General features: G+C 53.0%; 5 protein-coding genes across 5 annotated transcripts; 3 read left to right on the top strand and 2 right to left on the bottom strand.

The window, feature by feature from the left end:
- Nucleotides 1–91: 91 nt before the first annotated feature.
- On the top strand, nucleotides 92–2,222 carry V8C40DRAFT_230414 (mitochondrial processing peptidase). The gene is made up of 5 exons (XM_083212702.1): nucleotides 92–285; nucleotides 363–488; nucleotides 546–623; nucleotides 700–1,385; nucleotides 1,442–2,222. Exons 1-5 carry the CDS (start codon nucleotides 139–141, stop codon nucleotides 1,827–1,829), a joined length of 1,425 nt encoding a protein of 474 aa, XP_083079285.1. The 5' UTR covers nucleotides 92–138; the 3' UTR covers nucleotides 1,830–2,222.
- V8C40DRAFT_230411 (chromatin modification protein) lies at nucleotides 2,088–3,404 on the bottom strand. Its single transcript, XM_083212701.1, has one exon. It carries the CDS (start codon nucleotides 3,149–3,151, stop codon nucleotides 2,369–2,371), a length of 783 nt encoding a protein of 260 aa, XP_083079284.1. The 5' UTR covers nucleotides 3,152–3,404; the 3' UTR covers nucleotides 2,088–2,368.
- A 274-nt stretch (nucleotides 3,405–3,678) lies between these two features.
- V8C40DRAFT_230410 (trifunctional histidinol dehydrogenase/phosphoribosyl-AMP cyclohydrolase/phosphoribosyl-ATP diphosphatase) lies at nucleotides 3,679–6,737 on the top strand. The gene is made up of 2 exons (XM_083212700.1): nucleotides 3,679–6,258; nucleotides 6,338–6,737. Exons 1-2 carry the CDS (start codon nucleotides 3,870–3,872, stop codon nucleotides 6,532–6,534), a joined length of 2,586 nt encoding a protein of 861 aa, XP_083079283.1. The 5' UTR covers nucleotides 3,679–3,869; the 3' UTR covers nucleotides 6,535–6,737.
- Nucleotides 6,738–7,156: 419 nt separating this feature from the next.
- Nucleotides 7,157–9,735, bottom strand: V8C40DRAFT_12601 (phosphatidate phosphatase PAH1). The gene is made up of 2 exons (XM_083211010.1): nucleotides 9,160–9,735; nucleotides 7,157–9,089 (listed from the first exon to the last, which is right to left on the bottom strand). The coding sequence occupies exons 1-2, from the start codon at nucleotides 9,599–9,601 to the stop codon at nucleotides 7,330–7,332; spliced, it is 2,202 nt and encodes a 733-aa protein (XP_083079282.1). The 5' UTR covers nucleotides 9,602–9,735; the 3' UTR covers nucleotides 7,157–7,329.
- A 3,186-nt stretch (nucleotides 9,736–12,921) lies between these two features.
- V8C40DRAFT_230401 (uncharacterized protein) lies at nucleotides 12,922–16,749 on the top strand. Its single transcript, XM_083212699.1, has 3 exons — nucleotides 12,922–13,285; nucleotides 13,340–13,533; nucleotides 13,605–16,749. Exons 1-3 carry the CDS (start codon nucleotides 13,035–13,037, stop codon nucleotides 16,550–16,552), a joined length of 3,393 nt encoding a protein of 1,130 aa, XP_083079281.1. The 5' UTR covers nucleotides 12,922–13,034; the 3' UTR covers nucleotides 16,553–16,749.
- Nucleotides 16,750–16,973: the final 224 nt, after the last annotated feature.

Raw genomic sequence — 16,973 nt, 5'->3', positions numbered from 1 at the left:
ATCGGAGCTGGTCGGAATGACTAAGCAGGCCGAAACCTCGAAACTAAGGCCACAACCCGCTCAGTAAAGCTTCTTGCCGAGCAGTGGAAAGATTTCATCAAACCGCTCAATTGACCATTAATCCCCCAAACCTCCGCCATGGCGTCCCGCAGATTAGCTTTGAACTTGTCGCAAGGCCTGCGAGCCCGTTCGGGCTTCTCAGCCGCCGGATCTCTGCGACGAGGCTTTGCTACGCCCTCGACCGTGGGCAAGACCCAGACGACGACTCTCAAGAACGGCTTGACCGTGAGCGCCAACTCCGAAGGCCAATTGGCCGTGTATCGTGGTCGTGAACACCCGTCTTGCTAACGTACGAACACCAGGTCGCTACCGAGTACTCACCATGGGCTCAGACTTCCACCGTCGGCATGTGGATTGACGCTGGTTCCCGCGCTGAGACCAACGAGACCAACGGCACTGCCCACTTCCTCGAGCACTTGGCTTTCAAGGTGGGATGTCCCGATATGGCATCATAAGAGCCCGGAAAGGCTGACAATTGTTTCAAGGGTACCGCAAAGCGATCGCAGCATCAATTGGAGCTCGAGATTGAGAACATGGGTGGCCACCTGAACGCCTACACCTCGGTTGGTCTTATTTTTCCTCACTCGCAATAAACGCATCGAGAAAAAAAAAAAATCGAACCACTAACACGACCCTCAGCGCGAGAACACCGTCTACTTCGCCAAGGCCTTCAACTCCGATGTTCCTCAGACCGTCGACATCCTGTCCGATATCCTGCAAAACTCCAAGCTCGAGCCTTCCGCCATCGAGCGCGAGCGCGACGTCATTCTCCGAGAGTCCGAGGAGGTTGAGAAGCAGGTTGAGGAGGTTGTCTTTGACCACCTGCACGCCACTGCTTTCCAGCACCAGCCTCTTGGCCGCACTATCCTTGGACCCCGCCAGAACATCCGTGACATCACCCGCACCGAGCTCACCAACTACATCAAGAACAACTACACTGCCGACCGCATGGTTCTCGCTGCTGCCGGTGGCGTTCCTCACGAGCAGCTGGTTGAGCTTGCCGAGAAGCACTTCTCCGGCCTTGCCAGCCAGGGACCCCAGACTGAGGCTTACCTCCTGTCCAAGCAGAAGGCTGACTTTGTTGGCTCTGATGTCCGTGTTCGTGACGACACCATGGCCACTGCCAACGTTGCCATCGCTGTCGAGGGTGTTAGCTGGAACTCTGAGGATTACTACACTGCTCTCGTCGCTCAGGCCATCGTCGGCAACTACGACAAGGCCATGGGTAACGCTCCTCACCAGGGCAGCAAGCTGAGCGGCTACGTCCACAAGCATGAGCTGGCCAACAGCTTCATGAGCTTCTCCACCAGCTACAGCGACACTGGGTAAGTTTAAAGCAGCGGCTAAACGAGAGAAGCCGATAAACTAACTGCCTTGATAGTCTCTGGGGTATCTACCTTGTCACTGACAACACCACCCGCCTGGACGACCTTGTCCACTTCTCCATCCGCGAGTGGATGCGTCTCTGCACCAACGTCAGCCAAGCCGAGGTCGAGCGCGCCAAGGCCCAGCTCAAGGCCTCTATCCTGCTGTCTCTGGACGGTACCACCGCTGTTGCCGAGGATATCGGTCGCCAGCTGATCACCACCGGCCGCCGCGCCAGCCCCGGCGAGATCGAGCGCAAGATCGATGCCATCACCGACAAGGATGTCACCGACTTTGCTAACCGATACCTGTGGGACAAGGACATCGCCATCAGCGCCGTCGGCAAGATTGAGGGTCTGTTCGATTACCAGCGACTGAGGAACACCATGAAGCCTAAGTTCTAAGGGTAGAGTGGACACAAAACCGAAGAAGGGGGAGGAGGAATTGTCTAAAAAAAAGCAAAGACCCGGGTATAGAGTGTATGAGATACCGTTTTACAGGCCTAGTGTACCATAAATTTCCCACATTACTAAAAACCAAATGCTGTGCGCGCAGAGATGCTTGTGATGAAGGTTTTCGTTTCCTGTTGGACGGTGGTGCGATAATCTCTAGCCCCCTAATTCTTAATAAGACGAAGCTACCAGTGGCAACACGCAATGATGCATGGCTCTCATTCACCTGTAAGCAAATCAGGCATGCTGCTAATTTTTTGCAATTTGATATATGCTTCATAGAGCCAGGCGAGCAATCATCCTCTCATTATGAGGTGGATCGGTGTAGATCCTACTAGGTATATATCGAGAGAGAGCTATGTGACCACTCTACACCTCTTGTAATCCTTTCTCCCAACGCCTAAAACGCCCAACGTCAAACAATCCTGGCAAAAGATCCAAGATTCAAAGCCATCCGATGAAAATGCAGTATTGACTGAAGCTGATGTTGTTTAGCTCTCCTCAGCCATCTCTGCATCCACATCGTCACCAAAGACATCGTCTACTGTCCCTCCTTCAACGCCATCACCGCCGATATCTTCAGGGTCCGGTCCTTCAATGCCCTCCATGGCATCGCCTGGCTGAGAAGCTGAGCTCTCCTCATCCTCATCCATATCATCTTCATCCCACATGTCCTTGAGTCCCCAACTTGTCCCACTGAGAACAAATCTTTCGCTTGGCAGCCGAACACCCCATTCGTTTGGCACAATCTTTGGCAGAGCAATCTTGTTTCGCTCTCGCGCCAGCTCCTGCATGTACTCCTTGCTGATGCCGCCTCCACTGCTTCCTCCGCGGAATTGATAGCCTAGGCGGGCGGCGATGGCCACCTTGACAGCATTCGCGCTGACACTGGCATCGCCTGACGGAGCAGCAGTGGCACCTGCACCGGAAGCTGAAGGCTTAGATCCAGCCTGTGTAACGTACGGATCACCGGAGAGGTGCAGTGCGTCGCTGAGGACGGAGGAGGTATGTCGGTAGGCAAAGTCCAGGAGCAGGAGGGGTACTCGCTGCTCATAAGATGTGACTCCCTGTGAAGTGAGCAGAAGCTCGACAAGGCGTGCGTCGCGCGGTTTGGGTGCGGCAGAAGGCGGTTGGTGTGTCGAAGGTTGTGGGGGTTGAGAAGAAGAAGCAGCTGGAGGTTGGCTTGCGGTCGTGGTCTGAGTATTAGGAATTGTTTGAGATGTGTTGGCGGACGAAGCTGTCACGCCATTTGTCTGAGGCTGACTCGAAGACATGATCGGGAATGGTATCGAAGTAGAGCGAGGGAAAAGTTATGCGATCTGCCGAACAGAATGAGAGCTGGAGCTGGCCGATATAAAGTGAAAGCGAGGCGACACAGATCAGGTGCGAGCTCGAGCAGCAAGGTATATCGGGAGGATTGGTATCAAAAATAATCTTTCCCCTGGGTATCAGCACGGCAACACATATAAGAACAACGAACAAATCAACTTGCGACTCTGCAATGCATCTCGCGAGCTGTAGCTAAAGAATCGCAGCCGAGCAATTGGATGGTTCGCGGTCGGTCGCGGTGCAATGCAGTCGCTCTCGGACTATTATTAATCCGGCAGCGCATTTGCTGTGCTCGGCGTGCACAGACCACACCTTAAATCTAGCCCAATGGCAGCGTCGCAATTCAGTGGATGTGACTGGCTGTAATCGCCGCGCCTGCAGTGGCCTTGGAGGGGCTCGAGGCTCTGGAAAAAAAAGATTCAGCGCACGCTTGCAGCAGGACAGCTGGTGGCGACCCCACCAAAAAATTGAACTGCCGCCGATTCAGGTGCCGGTCCCAGTCATTCGAGTTGTTTTTCAGACGATAGGCTTGACTCATTGATAGCAAGGCTCGGGATCATATTTCTCTTGATTCTCTGCCTCTATTAATTCCTCCAATTCACCAATTCACATCTCCTGTCCTTGCTGTGCTGCAATCGACATCGCCATCCCACTCTGCCCCTCATGGAAACGGTGCTTCCCCTACCGTTCCTTGTCAGTGTGGCCATTCCTCCGGGATTGGCCAACCTCGACGGCCTCAACCGCGAAGAGGTTTCCATCCTCGCCAGTCCGTTCCTCGAGGCGACTCCTAAGATCTTGGAAAAGCTCTCTCGATTTTTTAGCCGCCACAGCTCCGAGTTCCACGCCCACATCGATGCCACGTCCCTCCAATCCACAGACGATGTGTATGCGCTGCTTGACGGCGGGGCACGTACGGCATTCGTTGCGCCAGAGTCGCTTTCGCAATATGCCGAGCTTGGAGCGAGAGTCTTGCCCGCTGTTTCGAAGCTCGACCTGTCTGCTGCTTCCGAGCACGGCCTCCTGATCAAAGACTTTGACCCCACAGCTGCCAATATCGACAAGTTTGCCGAAGAGGCCCGAGCCAAGAAGCTCAAGGTTCTCTATCTGAAGCCGGTGCCGGAAGTCGCTCTCGAACAGTTCATCCAGGTTGCGCAGAAGTGCAACGCGATTCCGATCCTGCCCTCGACCGGACTGACGACCGATAAGTCCGATGGTAGCAAGCTCCTGCTTTCCAAGGTCATTGCGACATACTGGAAGTCGGATCGCGCCGATGGCCTTATCCCTACGGTGGTTACTGACGTCTACGGGATTGCGCTTGGATTGGCTTACACAAGCGAGGAGAGCATTCTAGAGGCTTTGCGGACTCAGACGGGCGTTTACCAGAGCCGTAAACGAGGACTATGGATTAAGGGAGCTACCTCTGGCGACACTCAAGAGCTCGTCCGCATCGCATTGGACTGCGACAATGACACACTCAAATTTGTTGTGAACCAAAAGGGCCGATTTTGCCACCTTGAGCAATTCGGTTGCTTTGGTGAATTGACGGGCATCGCAAGACTGGAGCAAACCCTCAAGTCAAGGAAAGAATCTGCTCCTGCTGGCTCATACACTGCCAGGCTTTTCTCCGATGAGAAGCTCTTGAGGGCAAAGATTATGGAAGAGGCCGAGGAGCTATGCGATGCCAAGACTCCTCAGGAAATTGCATTCGAGGCCGCTGATTTGATTTATTTCGCTCTTACAAGGGCTGTCGGCGCTGGCGTGAGCGTAGCTGATATCGCCGCCAGCCTGAACGCAAAGGGCTTAAAGGTCAAGAGGAGGACGGGCGATGCCAAGGGCAAATGGGCTGAGAAAGAAGGAATCAAACCGTCTGCTCCCGCTGCGCCGGCCAAGCCTGTCGAAGCCGAAAAGCCAAAGAGTGATCGGATTCTCATGCAGAGAATCGACTCCGCCAACGCTACTGAGGCAGAGCTGCTCGAGACTCTGAAGCGACCTTCACAAAAATCTCCCGATGCTATTCTGAAGATTGTTACCCCTATTATCGACGATGTCCGCACAAACGGAGACAAGGCCGTTCTGTCTTACACTCACAAGTTTGAAAAGGCCACTTCTCTTACATCTCCAGTTCTCAAGGCTCCTTTCCCTAAGGAGCTGATGGAGCTCTCTCCTGAGACTATCAAGGCGATTGATACCTCCTTTGAGAACATCCGAAAGTTCCACGCCGCCCAGAAGGACGACAAGACTCTCCAGGTCGAGACCATGCCTGGCGTTGTCTGCAGCCGCTTCTCAAGACCGATTGAACGTGTTGGTCTCTATGTTCCTGGTGGTACTGCCGTTCTGCCCAGCACAGCTCTTATGCTCGGTGTTCCTGCCATGGTCGCCGGCTGCAAGAAGATTGTCCTGGCCTCCCCCCCTCGTGCCGACGGCAGTGTGACTCCTGAGATTGTCTATGCTGCTCACAAGGTCGGCGCTGAGAGCATCGTTCTCGCCGGTGGAGCCCAGGCCGTTGCCGCCATGGCCTACGGCACTGAGAGCGTCAGCAAGGTTGACAAGATTCTCGGCCCCGGTAACCAGTTCGTCACCGCGGCCAAGATGCACGTCAGCAACGATACCAATGCGGGAGTGAGCATCGACATGCCTGCTGGTCCTTCCGAAGTCCTGGTGATCGCCGACAAGGATGCCAACCCCGCCTTTGTGGCTTCGGATCTGCTTTCTCAGGCTGAGCACGGTGTTGACAGCCAAGTCATCTTGATCGCTGTCGATCTTACAGAGGAGCAGCTCAAGGCTATTGAGGACGAAGTTCACAACCAAGCCATTGCCCTGCCCAGAGTGGACATTGTGCGCGGTTCCATTGCTCACTCTGTTTCCGTCCTTGTCAAGACTATCGACGAGGCCATGCGCATCAGCAACGAATATGCGCCGGAGCATCTGATCCTGCAGATCAAGGATGCCGCCAAGGTTGTTGACCTCGTCATGAACGCCGGCAGTGTCTTCATTGGCGAATGGACACCCGAGAGTGTTGGAGATTACTCTGCTGGTGTAAACCACTCACTACGTAAGTCAATACATTCCTCTCAGTTCTTTTTGAGGATTCTCCCTCCTTTGCCATGCCATTGTGCTAACTAGCTATATAGCAACATACGGATTTGCCAAGCAGTACTCTGGCGTCAACCTCGGATCATTCCAGAAGCACATCACCAGCTCCAACCTGACAGCCGAGGGCCTTCGCAACGTGGGCGGAGCAGTCATGCAGCTGGCCAAGGTCGAGGAGCTGGAAGCTCACAGAAGAGCGGTGGAGATTCGTATCAAGCACATGGATGGGCAAAAGTAAACTGGGGGAGGATATATCCGGGAAATGGGTCTGTAAAATTAGCAGGGAAAAATATGAGGCAAGAATATTATGAGAACAGAGTAAAAAAAATACACTATTGGATATTTATTTTGATAATTTTTTTTTTTTATATCTATGGTGATATGACGATTGCTTGATGCCGATATTCTATAGTAATTCGAAATTCAAAATGGACGAGCAACTTCAATAAAACAACATACCGTCGCAACAAAACTCGCTACAACCAAGCTCAGAAAAGCTGATGCAAGAAAAAAGATGACTTTTTCTGCTGGCCCTTGCTTTTGTTTTGCACAACTACCGTTGAGATGAAAAACTCCCCCTATCAGATTCCATGATGCCAAAAACGCCTCGCTATGTAATGCCCCAATTTGCAATATAATGTGAAACCCCCTTGCAAACCTTCGTTTCTGCTCTAACTGCATCGCCATGCTCACTCCCCCTTTGCTCCTTTTACAGTTTTAATCAAGACGGAAAAGGGCGTGAAACTGCTCGGAGGGGAAAATCCCGAATCTTCGAAAAGGCGTTGATGAAAAACAAAAGTGATGAACCCAATCGCTTGAATCGTTCCAAAAAGAAGAAGCGATTGAAAAAAAGACGAAGAAGCGAGCCAAAACAAAAAAAGCCCTCGTTACGACGGAATCGTGGGCGTTCGAATCTCGACGGGTACCTCGACAGATGGCAGGTCTTGCTCCTGCTCGACGGCGCCGGAAACGTTCTATAGAAATCCTTCTTTTAGCTTTTGTTTGTTCTTTTTCCTTCCCCTTCTTTCTTTCTTTAAATCATCGCCTTCTCTTCCATGGATAAGTGACTGACCCCAGTGATTATCTCGGCTGGGACATCTTCCACCACCCGGGTTTCATCGTCCGAAGCCTCGGCATCTTCATCATCGTAATTCTCCTCGTCGTCGGCATAATCATTCTCGATGCTCTCGAGAATGTCGTCGCCCTCGTAGCCCTCATTCGAGATGTAGCTGTCTGCGAGCCCCTCGCCAACCTCTTCATCGTCATCTTCTTCCTCCTCCTCTTCCTCTTCATCATCTCCCTCCTCATCAGTGTAAGTGCTACCCTGGTCATCATCATCGTCGCTATCGCTAGCCGAGAAATCATCAATCTGGAGGGGGTCATCTCTCCAGTACATGAAGTCGGTGTAATCCTCCCCGCCACCCCTGACCAGGGTATCGACAGGGGGGAAATAGTGGTCCACAACCTCATTAATATTGACATAGGTCATCTTGAGTTTGTTAAGACTCAGGAGGTCAAGCGATACTTCCGAGTTGGAGTTGATGGTGAAGATGCGGGTTCGCGGTACATCCACCGTTCGGTAGGAAATTTGGTCTGTGAGACGGTTGCCAAACCCGGCATAGAAAGGACCGCCGTCGGGTCCATACAGGTTTCGAATGTCCCGTAGTGTTGCCATCTTGAAAATGTGAGGCTTTCGTAGATAGACCTCACGGCGCAGCGCAGCCATGGTTCGATCGGGAGACAGAATGGTTGGGCCGTGGGGCATTTTGAAGCCCTCCTGGACAATGTTGTTCAGGTAGGCCCGAGTCGTATCGGCCTGTCCGACGGAGCGACTCGTCAGGTACATGATGTTGTATCCATTCAGGGCAATATCGCTATAGAGCTTTGCGATGCCAGAGTGAGTCCAGTCTCGGCCAATATAGTTGAGCACATGACCAAGGGCGTCCGACTTGGTGATGGTGCCGTCAATATCCGAAATGACCACGGGCGTATCGTGTTTCCACAGATACAGGTTGGCCGCGCACGTTGCTCGGTTGACTGTGAAGCTCATCGAGTTCTCTCCGTACTTTAGGCTCATGTCCTTCAGCTGATCGCTAGTCAATCGAAGGGTCTTAGCGTAGCTCTTGGGGGGCTGAAGGGAGCCGGTCGGGCTTCGAGGGGGCGTGTGCATGCCGCCAGGACCAGCATCAGACTCTGAACGCCGGTGAGAAGGAATGTGTGGTGCGGTGGTGAGATCGCTGCCATCACTTTGGTAGCCCGGATCTGATATGGCGTCGGCAGCAACAGCGCGGCGGTGTGCTTGCAATGACGACTCAATAGTCTTGTTCATAGCGGCTTGCTTGGCGTCTTCGCTGCTGTAGACCCAGAGGTTGCCCTCTTCATCAAACCCAAACAAGGCTCCGATGTCATAGTTGCCGTCCATTTCCTCGGAAAGAATGTTTCGTGCAAGGACTTCGGCACGAAGCATGTCTTCCTCGTTGCTCTTGAAACCCGTCATGTCCAACATAAGATCTCCCGTCTCGGTAATGTGAGTTGGAATGTTGACCGCAGACAGTCCCTTGGATAACGCCCTAGCGCGTGCAATGGCCTCCGTGGGTCCAAGAATCGGAGGGCTACCTGACCTTTCAGACTCGGAAGGGCTTTCGTTGTCCGAAATGGCTTCGTCATGATGTCGTGTGGTTTTTCTCAAGATGTCGTCGCTGTGAGGTCGGTCAAAGGCTTGGCGCCAGTCACCGCCAGGGCCAGGATGTGAGCTTGAGAGTGGAGGGGAGGACGACAGAGGCGTAATCATGCCTATGATTATAATGAGCAATGGAATCCTCACCATTTAGAGGTAGCTAGCAAAGGAGAGCAAAAGACGTACCGTTCTCATCGGGCTGGATAATGGCGGGTGACGGGCGACGGGCCTTTCCAGGCTCTCCGTCAAGCTCCAGAGTATCCGGTTCTTGCAGGACTGACGAGCCATCTGTCGGTCCAAAAGGCGGGCTGCTTGCCGGAGAAACCAGCGGGGATGTCTGCATCGATTCCGGGATAGAATCAGAAGTCTCAAAGACGAAGAAGGCCTCGCCGCCCTCGCCCAGCTTCATGGAGTAGGGCTGCTTGGTGCCATTGATGCGGAACTCGACCTTCTTCTCGTACGGGCGCAAGAGTGAAAACTTGCCAAAGCGGACATGGAAGGGCGAGCAAGCCAAGGTGCCATCATCGCGCTCGACGACAATCACGTCAATGGCACCGCTGAGAGTGGCCGGGTTGATGGAATTCCAGGCCGTGGAAACCGAGTCGCTGAGGTTTCGCACGTACTGCATCGTGCCGACTTGCTAACGGATCGATCCGCCCCAAACACTATTTGTATCCTGTACCTGTACTTTGCGAAACACGTTTCCGAGAGGACGACAGGACAATTGGGCGAGCTGCCTGGCCTGCAGGTCTCTTTGGGCACTCGGTTGACTTTGTATGAAATGGCAAACGGAGGGCAAACGGAGAAGAATTGGGGGACCCTTGCACGGGTGGATCTTTGTTGGGATGCCCGGTGGTGACGTCGGTTTCAGACGGCGCGCTTCCCTGGCATGTGAAATTATGGACACTTTTGGACGATGCGTCGGCAGTCCGTCACCAGAAATGCACGCAATGGCCGCTGAAACATGCGCCGCAGATCGAGAGGATCGTGAGGTTGAAGCCGGCGAGGAAGGGCAACCCGCGATATAATAATACACATGTACACATATAAGAAATCCCACGGGGAAAAGGTGGCAAAGCGGGCCGCCAATTGTTGAGAACGTGCTGCTTGTCCGTTGATCCAACAAGCTGCGCTTCGGCTGCAGGCACATGATCCAAGGCTTGGGCGAAATTCATCCGTTTGACAAGCGCTGTGGGGGGAGTGCCCGGCAAGGACCAAGTACAGGGTACCTGCGCTGTACTCTCCATTCCGGGTTTGACTCGCTCCGTTGGCACCTCCAGCAGCCCTTCAGGAGGTTTACCGCAGTAGGCAGGCCGCTGACGGGGGCCAGGGGGGGAGCGAGATTTGGCATCGCTGGCAGCCCTGAGGCCCCATGGAAGGCCCTTGGAAAGGGCGGAACATCGCGCGGCGAATCCGGGGTTACCCCCAAGTACTGGGGACTTGGCGTTGCCGAACCACGGCCCATCATGTGCTCAACCATTTCCATGGGACATCAGGCGAGAAAATTGCAAAAGAACAACGTAATAGTTCGCGGAATAAAAGCAACCCCCAACAAGCCGAGGTTCCAGGCTGCCATTGGCCTTTTGCCTCTTTGATGACTGGCTTCACACGCTCACACTGAAGGATTCTAGCGGCTATTCTCGTGCAAGCATCCGTGACGGGGCCAATCCGTATTACGAGGAGGCTCACCTGACAGACCAAGCATGCCAGAGATGAGTCGTCGAGCCGGGGCCTGATCCCTTGCTTGCCAAACTTGTTAACCCCCAAACACCGGCCTTCTGGTTATTGACTACGAGTAGTATGGCTCAGATTGTAGATGGCTGGAGCCTGGGCTTTGCGGGTGACTCCAAGGAGGTCTGCCAATATCATCAGCTTACTACATGTGCAGCAATGTGGTGGTGTTTATACATCAATAAGTGCACTAAGGTAAGGGGCATACGGTTTGACACATGCTTGTGGAGGCCATTGTCTCTACTCATTTGTGCATGTGTAAGACAGCATCTCCCTACCAAAGACTTTTCTCTTGATTTTTTCCTGTTTGGGGCTTGCTTCCCCAGACCAAAATCGATGAGGGAATTAGGAGGGGTAATGAGAGGCTATACATGGATGTTGATCTAGCTCGCATGCTGATCTCAATAGAGCCCATCACACAAGCATCATCGTGAAATAATGGCTAAAAAAGGCTCGCTGACGTCAATAGAAGGGTTTCTCTAAAGAGGGCCAGTCAGCCAGGTTACAGTTTGTAGACAAATGCAGATGCAATATGTAGGGGGATATCAACCCTTGCAGCCGGGTGAGCAAGCAACATCCATCTGTAAGAGAAAGACTTAAACAAGCAACCCCACGATCCCTGGCCCAAACGAAAGCCGTGGCTGGGCTTACATAGAAACTTTATCCATAACCAGCACTCCCTATAAAGGTTCCATACACATGTAAGCTGCGAAAGCTGGTTTGGTATGTAAGACAAATAGCATTGAACGTAGAGCTGAGCTGACGATATCCTCAGATACGTATAATAGTACAATAGCTACCTTATTCACCGACTTTAGCCTCATGCCATTGATGCATTTGCTTCCGAAGGTTACACAGCTCGAGACTTGATGTATAGCAATGCTACTTGGCAAAGCAGATGCCCGCCTACTTACATGATGGCAGTGCACGGCCGTTGTATTCCACCCATATACTTGTACCCAGAAATTCTCTCCCAGTCCAGTCTTCCCTTAGCAGTACATCGTCGTAGATTGCACTGGTCTTTACATGTGCTTCTATGGTTAAGGCATGGTGGACTTGATACAACGTTAGTAGAAGTAGATTGAAGAAACTGCGGCATATTCACAAATTCTTCTGCAATTGAGCTTTCTGCCTCTACAGGTCGGCCTCGAGGTTAACCAATGACTCCAGCAAATCATCAACAAACTCCAGGGCCGTTGCTTGTCCGAAGTCACCGCTCAGACCGTGCTGGCAAATAATGTGGTAGCACGGAATACACCTCGGCCTTCCCCTCCCGCCTATGTTGACAGCCATGTGCATCATGTCCCGTGAAACTCGCATTGACTTCAAGCGGTCGGATATGCAGGCTGCCCCAGGTGGAGAGAGAGTGCATGTATTTAACCTTCCCACGTTTCCTCCTCGCTACGATAGGGCAATGACGATAGATATCACATCAATTTGATGTATTGCCCTTTACAACTCCAACTACCGTGTATACGCGAATATTCGAGGGCTTCCCAAAGCAACAGCCGCCGAATTATCAGGCTCGTCTCGCAGCTCAACTCATCAAGTAGCCTCCAATTGCCCTAGTAAGGATCGCCACACAAGGTCCACTCCATACATTTTTGGGCACTTCGAGGCGGTCTTGCTCAGCTATTTTTTTTTGCCGATACGATAAGGCCTTATGCACGTCAATTTTATTCCCTTTTTCATTTTCCTTGCGACAACACTAATATTCAACCTTGGATCCATTTTTAGAACTCCTTTTCTCACGGCCAAAGCTCGAGTGGCGCCGGCACTGTCTTTTACAACATACCGTTCACAGTGCCTCTTCGACGCCACGCCATTTCGCACATTGATGTTCAGCCTGAATGCACCAAGTAGCGTCTTGCACCACAGACTCCAAGTCTCGTACAGCGTCTATCTTCAAGCTCGACTACGGTCTCCCCAGCTTAGCACCTCCAGTAGGCTGCTAACCTCCTTGGCAGAGACTAAGTCGTTGGTTTTGCTGCCAGGATTCTTTCAATTAGCAGCACAGTGCGGTCATTGACTGCTTCTACCGAAGCTCTCTGCGCTGGGAGTGCATTACAGTACAGTACGCTGGTTCGGATTGAATTTCCAGAGTACTGAAGGTGGCTTCTTGTCCGTGCCAGCTTGTCATCTTTGCACGGCGTCTACACAGTAGCAGAGAAAAAAAGGAAAGAAAAAAAGAGCCAGCCCTCTGCTAGCCGGCCAATCGGCGCCCCGGCTTTACTGGGGTCGCCTGCTGCTCTTTTCTCCCGCCTCCAAACCTCCAACTACCGACATCCTCCCGCCTGGGTCGGCATTTCTGGCTAAGTCCATCTGAGAACATGTCATGGGAGCTTCCAGCCCTGACCCTTCTCTCCCTCAGCGCTGTTGGCTTTTGGGGACTTGGTAGTCCTCAGCCCTTCCACCGCAAGGCCCTGTATATCCTCGTCAGCGCCTCCGCCGTCCTCATCGATCCTCGCCAGCTCGCCGCGCGCATGTACGCAAGCGCCCACGACGCCATTGTCGACTACCAGCTCGATGCGCTGCTAGCCCAGCACTTCAAGATGGCGCTCACTCTCGGAGCCGTGCTCTGGTTCGTTACTAACCATTCCATTTCGAGCTGTTGCTGTTGCTGACTTGTGTCCAGGCTGCTTCACCGGGGATGGCAAACCCTCTGGAAACCCGTTCCCGAGCTCATCAACATCCTAGGTGTCGACATCCCTGAACCTCCCGACGTCAGTCTTGCTGGAATTCGATCCGATGCGGCTACTCTCAGCTGGACGCGCCCGACGAGCAATCGACCTGTACAGAAATATTCTATCCAAGTCAACGGAGTGCATGGTACGTATTAGCCGGCATGAGAATACTCCAATCTGTCCCATGTCTGTGATCTGACCTTGTCTGGACAACAGTGGGCGATTCCCCAGGCAACGAGGTGGCCATTACGGTGACGGGGCTGAAGCCGAACCATTTCTACAACATTCGCGTTGTTGCCGTGGGCCCAAACAACTTCCAAGCCGGCAGTGCCCTTTTACGATTACGCACGTTTGGCAAGGACGGGAGACCGCTTCTGGGCAACTCACGACTGCCTACTAACTTTACGGACCCGGACCAGCCTCGAACCATCCCTGGCGATGATGAAAGCGACGACTCTGACGATGCCCAATTCCCCGTACCATCAGTCGAGGCCGCCCCTGTTCTCGACGGTAACTCGGCCAACACTCGCGATGCCAACGGTACTGTGCCGGGGCAGAGGCGCAACACAATAAATCGCCGTCACTCGCCCTCTGTCGCGAGCATGGACCAGCCTCACATCAAGCTCCCAATTCTCGATGGCCCAGAACTGTCGCTTGACGAGTTGAATTATAAATTTGAAGGCATTAGAAAGGAAATCGAGGATACATTGGCCGTGTATGCCAAGGAACAGGCCGAGGCACAGCAACAGGAAGAGGAGTTGAAAAAGGAAAAGGAGCGTAAGCGTCAGATGTTGAAGGAGAAGGAAGAGCAGACAGCCCAACTCAAGGCCATGGTGAGAATTACGATGGAGCAGATGAGAGCGGCGGAGAAGGAGCGCGCAAAAAAGGAGCAGCAATTGCGGGACAAGGAGGCCAAAAAGTCCAAAGTTCGAGATAATGTCTCCAAACTTGAGTCTGAGATCCAGCGCATGAAAAGGGATCGTGAAGGGTTTGAGGCGCAAAAGGCTGCCTTGGCGGAGAAGAGGGATAAGGACGTGCGAAAACTTGACGAGATCAATGCTGAGCTTTTGGATAAGTGTGCTGAGCTTGAGGCGGAGTTGAAAGACAAAGGGAAACAATTGCAGGATCTCAAGGCAGCTCGAGAACAGCTTCCTGATGCGCACGATGAGCAGTGGAAGGAGGAAGACCTGAGATTAAGGAGGGAGTGGGAGGCCAGGAGAAAGGAACTGCATGCTCGGTGGGTGGCGGAAGCCAAGAGATCCTACGAGCTTGACCAGCAGATCAACATGGTGACGAAGCAGTTGAGGATGGAGCAGGCCAACCTCGAATTCTTCAACCAGGGAGTCGCTCCCAACCCTAATGCGGACTTTGACATGTCTCCGCCCGCTCGACCTCGGCGTCTTAGCCAACATGGCGTCTCGATGCCTGAGGGTCTGGCACCAAGCCCGATCGTTCCCTCTGACCCTACCTTTCAACCGACTGCCGGCTTCTCCAATGCTGGATTTGGCCCAGCCCTGTTTATGGACGTGGCGGCTCATGGCCAAGGCGAACCTCAGACGGAGGCTGAACTTAGGGAGGCCAACGGGCCGTTGAGTCCGTCGGCAGCTCGCTCATTTCTCCCTTCTAATATTTTTGACGAAATGGAGGAGCCTGACCTGGACCCCGATGATAATCTCCTGCCTGAGCCTATTCAGGCAGACGACGACGACAACATTCAGTCACCGGCTTCCGCAAGCCCACCCTTTAACATATTCGCAAGCCCTCATGGTTCTTCGAGCAACTTACCATTTCCCCAATATAATGAAACCCGTGACCGGCGGCCGTCTTTGACTTCGCTGGGTTTGAATCACTCTGCGACTTCTCCTCCCGCCACCGGCCATAGGCTGTCCAACCTTTTGGCGGCGCTACGTAATAGGGGCGCAAAGCCTGCGGATGAACTGGGGCCTGCCATTGGCTCGCTCAAGCCCGGGCAGAGCCAATCCTTCCCTCGAGGAACGGACGAGCAGGAGGTGTTGGAAAATCGCCGAAAGATCAACTTTTCCTCTTGGATGAACCGCAACTCGACCGGGCCCGATAGCTTTGCCGGAATCCCCTTTTCGACATCTCGACCCTTCTCGGCGCGCCGGCTGATTCCATTTGGCAACTCAAGCGGCGGCGTATTTGCTGATAGAGACGCTGACGGATCCAGGCCACCTTCCATAAACTCCATCGACCTGCCACGGCCGTCCACAGACAGCGGCTCCATCTGGGGAGTGCAAGGAGTTCAGGGAGAGCAGGGAGGCTTGCTCAGCACTAAGAACCGGCTGTGGTCGCCTGATAACCGATGGCCATCTAGGAGCGGCTCTAGGCGCCCGTCGATTCACGGATCGCCGTCCATACTGACCACCACCTTGGCGTCCGCCGAAGATGTCATACTCGACGATGATGACTTACTTGACCCGCAGACGTCGCCTAGCCAGATTGGCGTCATCGGTTCCCGCCCGCCAACAGGGTTGAAATCTATCAACCAGCGTCTAAATCCGACAGCTCCGACATTCATGGGCAACTTCTTCCGCGGTGCTGACAAGTCTAAGAGCAAGGATAAGAGCAAAGACAAGGCCAAGGAAGAAAAGGCCAAGGACACAGAATACCCCCATGGCCTGGATGATTTCCCATCCGAAGCGTCAATGTCTCGGGACACCAATTCCATCCACACTCAGGGTTCAGTTGCCGAATCTCATGAATCGCTGATGCTTGGCTCGACTTTATCCAACACGCCATCTGATCTCAATTCCAACGCCGACTCGGCTGCCAAAGATCAAGACAATGTCGTCATGAAACTGTTCCGCAAGGGAAGCTCTAGCAAGTTTGGCCTGTCGACTAGACTAGGCAAAGACTCGGGACTGTTTAAGAAAGGGCCCGGTAGCGCAACGAATTCGGATAGAAATATGTCCGTAGACCATCGGTCCAGCATCGGTGACATCGACGACTTAGGCGAGGACGCTTCTCAGCTTGGCCGAAGCTTTGACAGCTTGGCAAGCAGCCCTTCGCTAGGCCCCTCCAAATCGAGAGAGTCGAGGGAGAGTCGGATGAGCGGGTGGCGCTTCTCCATGAAGAAGAAGGGCAAGGACACGGTCAAGGAAAAGGAAAGCACCGAGTTTGACAAGTACGCCGAGGAGGAATAAAAGCGTACGCCAGAAACGCATCAGGAATAGTTGAGGCCATCCAGCGAGATAGGTCAAGGCAATACACGTACCAAGATAGCCTGTTACCAGGTAGTCAATACAGCTTACAGAGCAGCTGTCATATGCTCTTCATTTTAACACTTACGTCTCAATGAACATATGGTTTCCAAAGCGTTGCCTTGAATAAATAATCAAGCCATTAATATCTGATAATGTGTATATCAATGTCTGGTGCCAGTTGCAGTGTCATCTCGAAGAAGCCGTGAGACTAACAGGAAATACGACCCACTTTAACTTAAATAAGAACACTCAGACTAGTCCACTCTTGGCAGCCCCGGCTCTTGCAGCATCAGGAGCTACCCGTACTCTGTACCTGGTACCAAGACATTTGATAAACGAGACAGAGCCTGGCTCAGGTTAA

Source organism: Trichoderma camerunense (assembly GCF_050948025.1).
Source record: "Trichoderma camerunense strain CBS 138272 chromosome Unknown V8C40scaffold_1, whole genome shotgun sequence".
Taxonomy (NCBI): domain Eukaryota; kingdom Fungi; phylum Ascomycota; class Sordariomycetes; order Hypocreales; family Hypocreaceae; genus Trichoderma; species Trichoderma camerunense.
The sequence above is the reverse complement of the archived record's forward strand: the minus strand, read 5'-3'. Positions and strand labels throughout refer to the sequence as shown.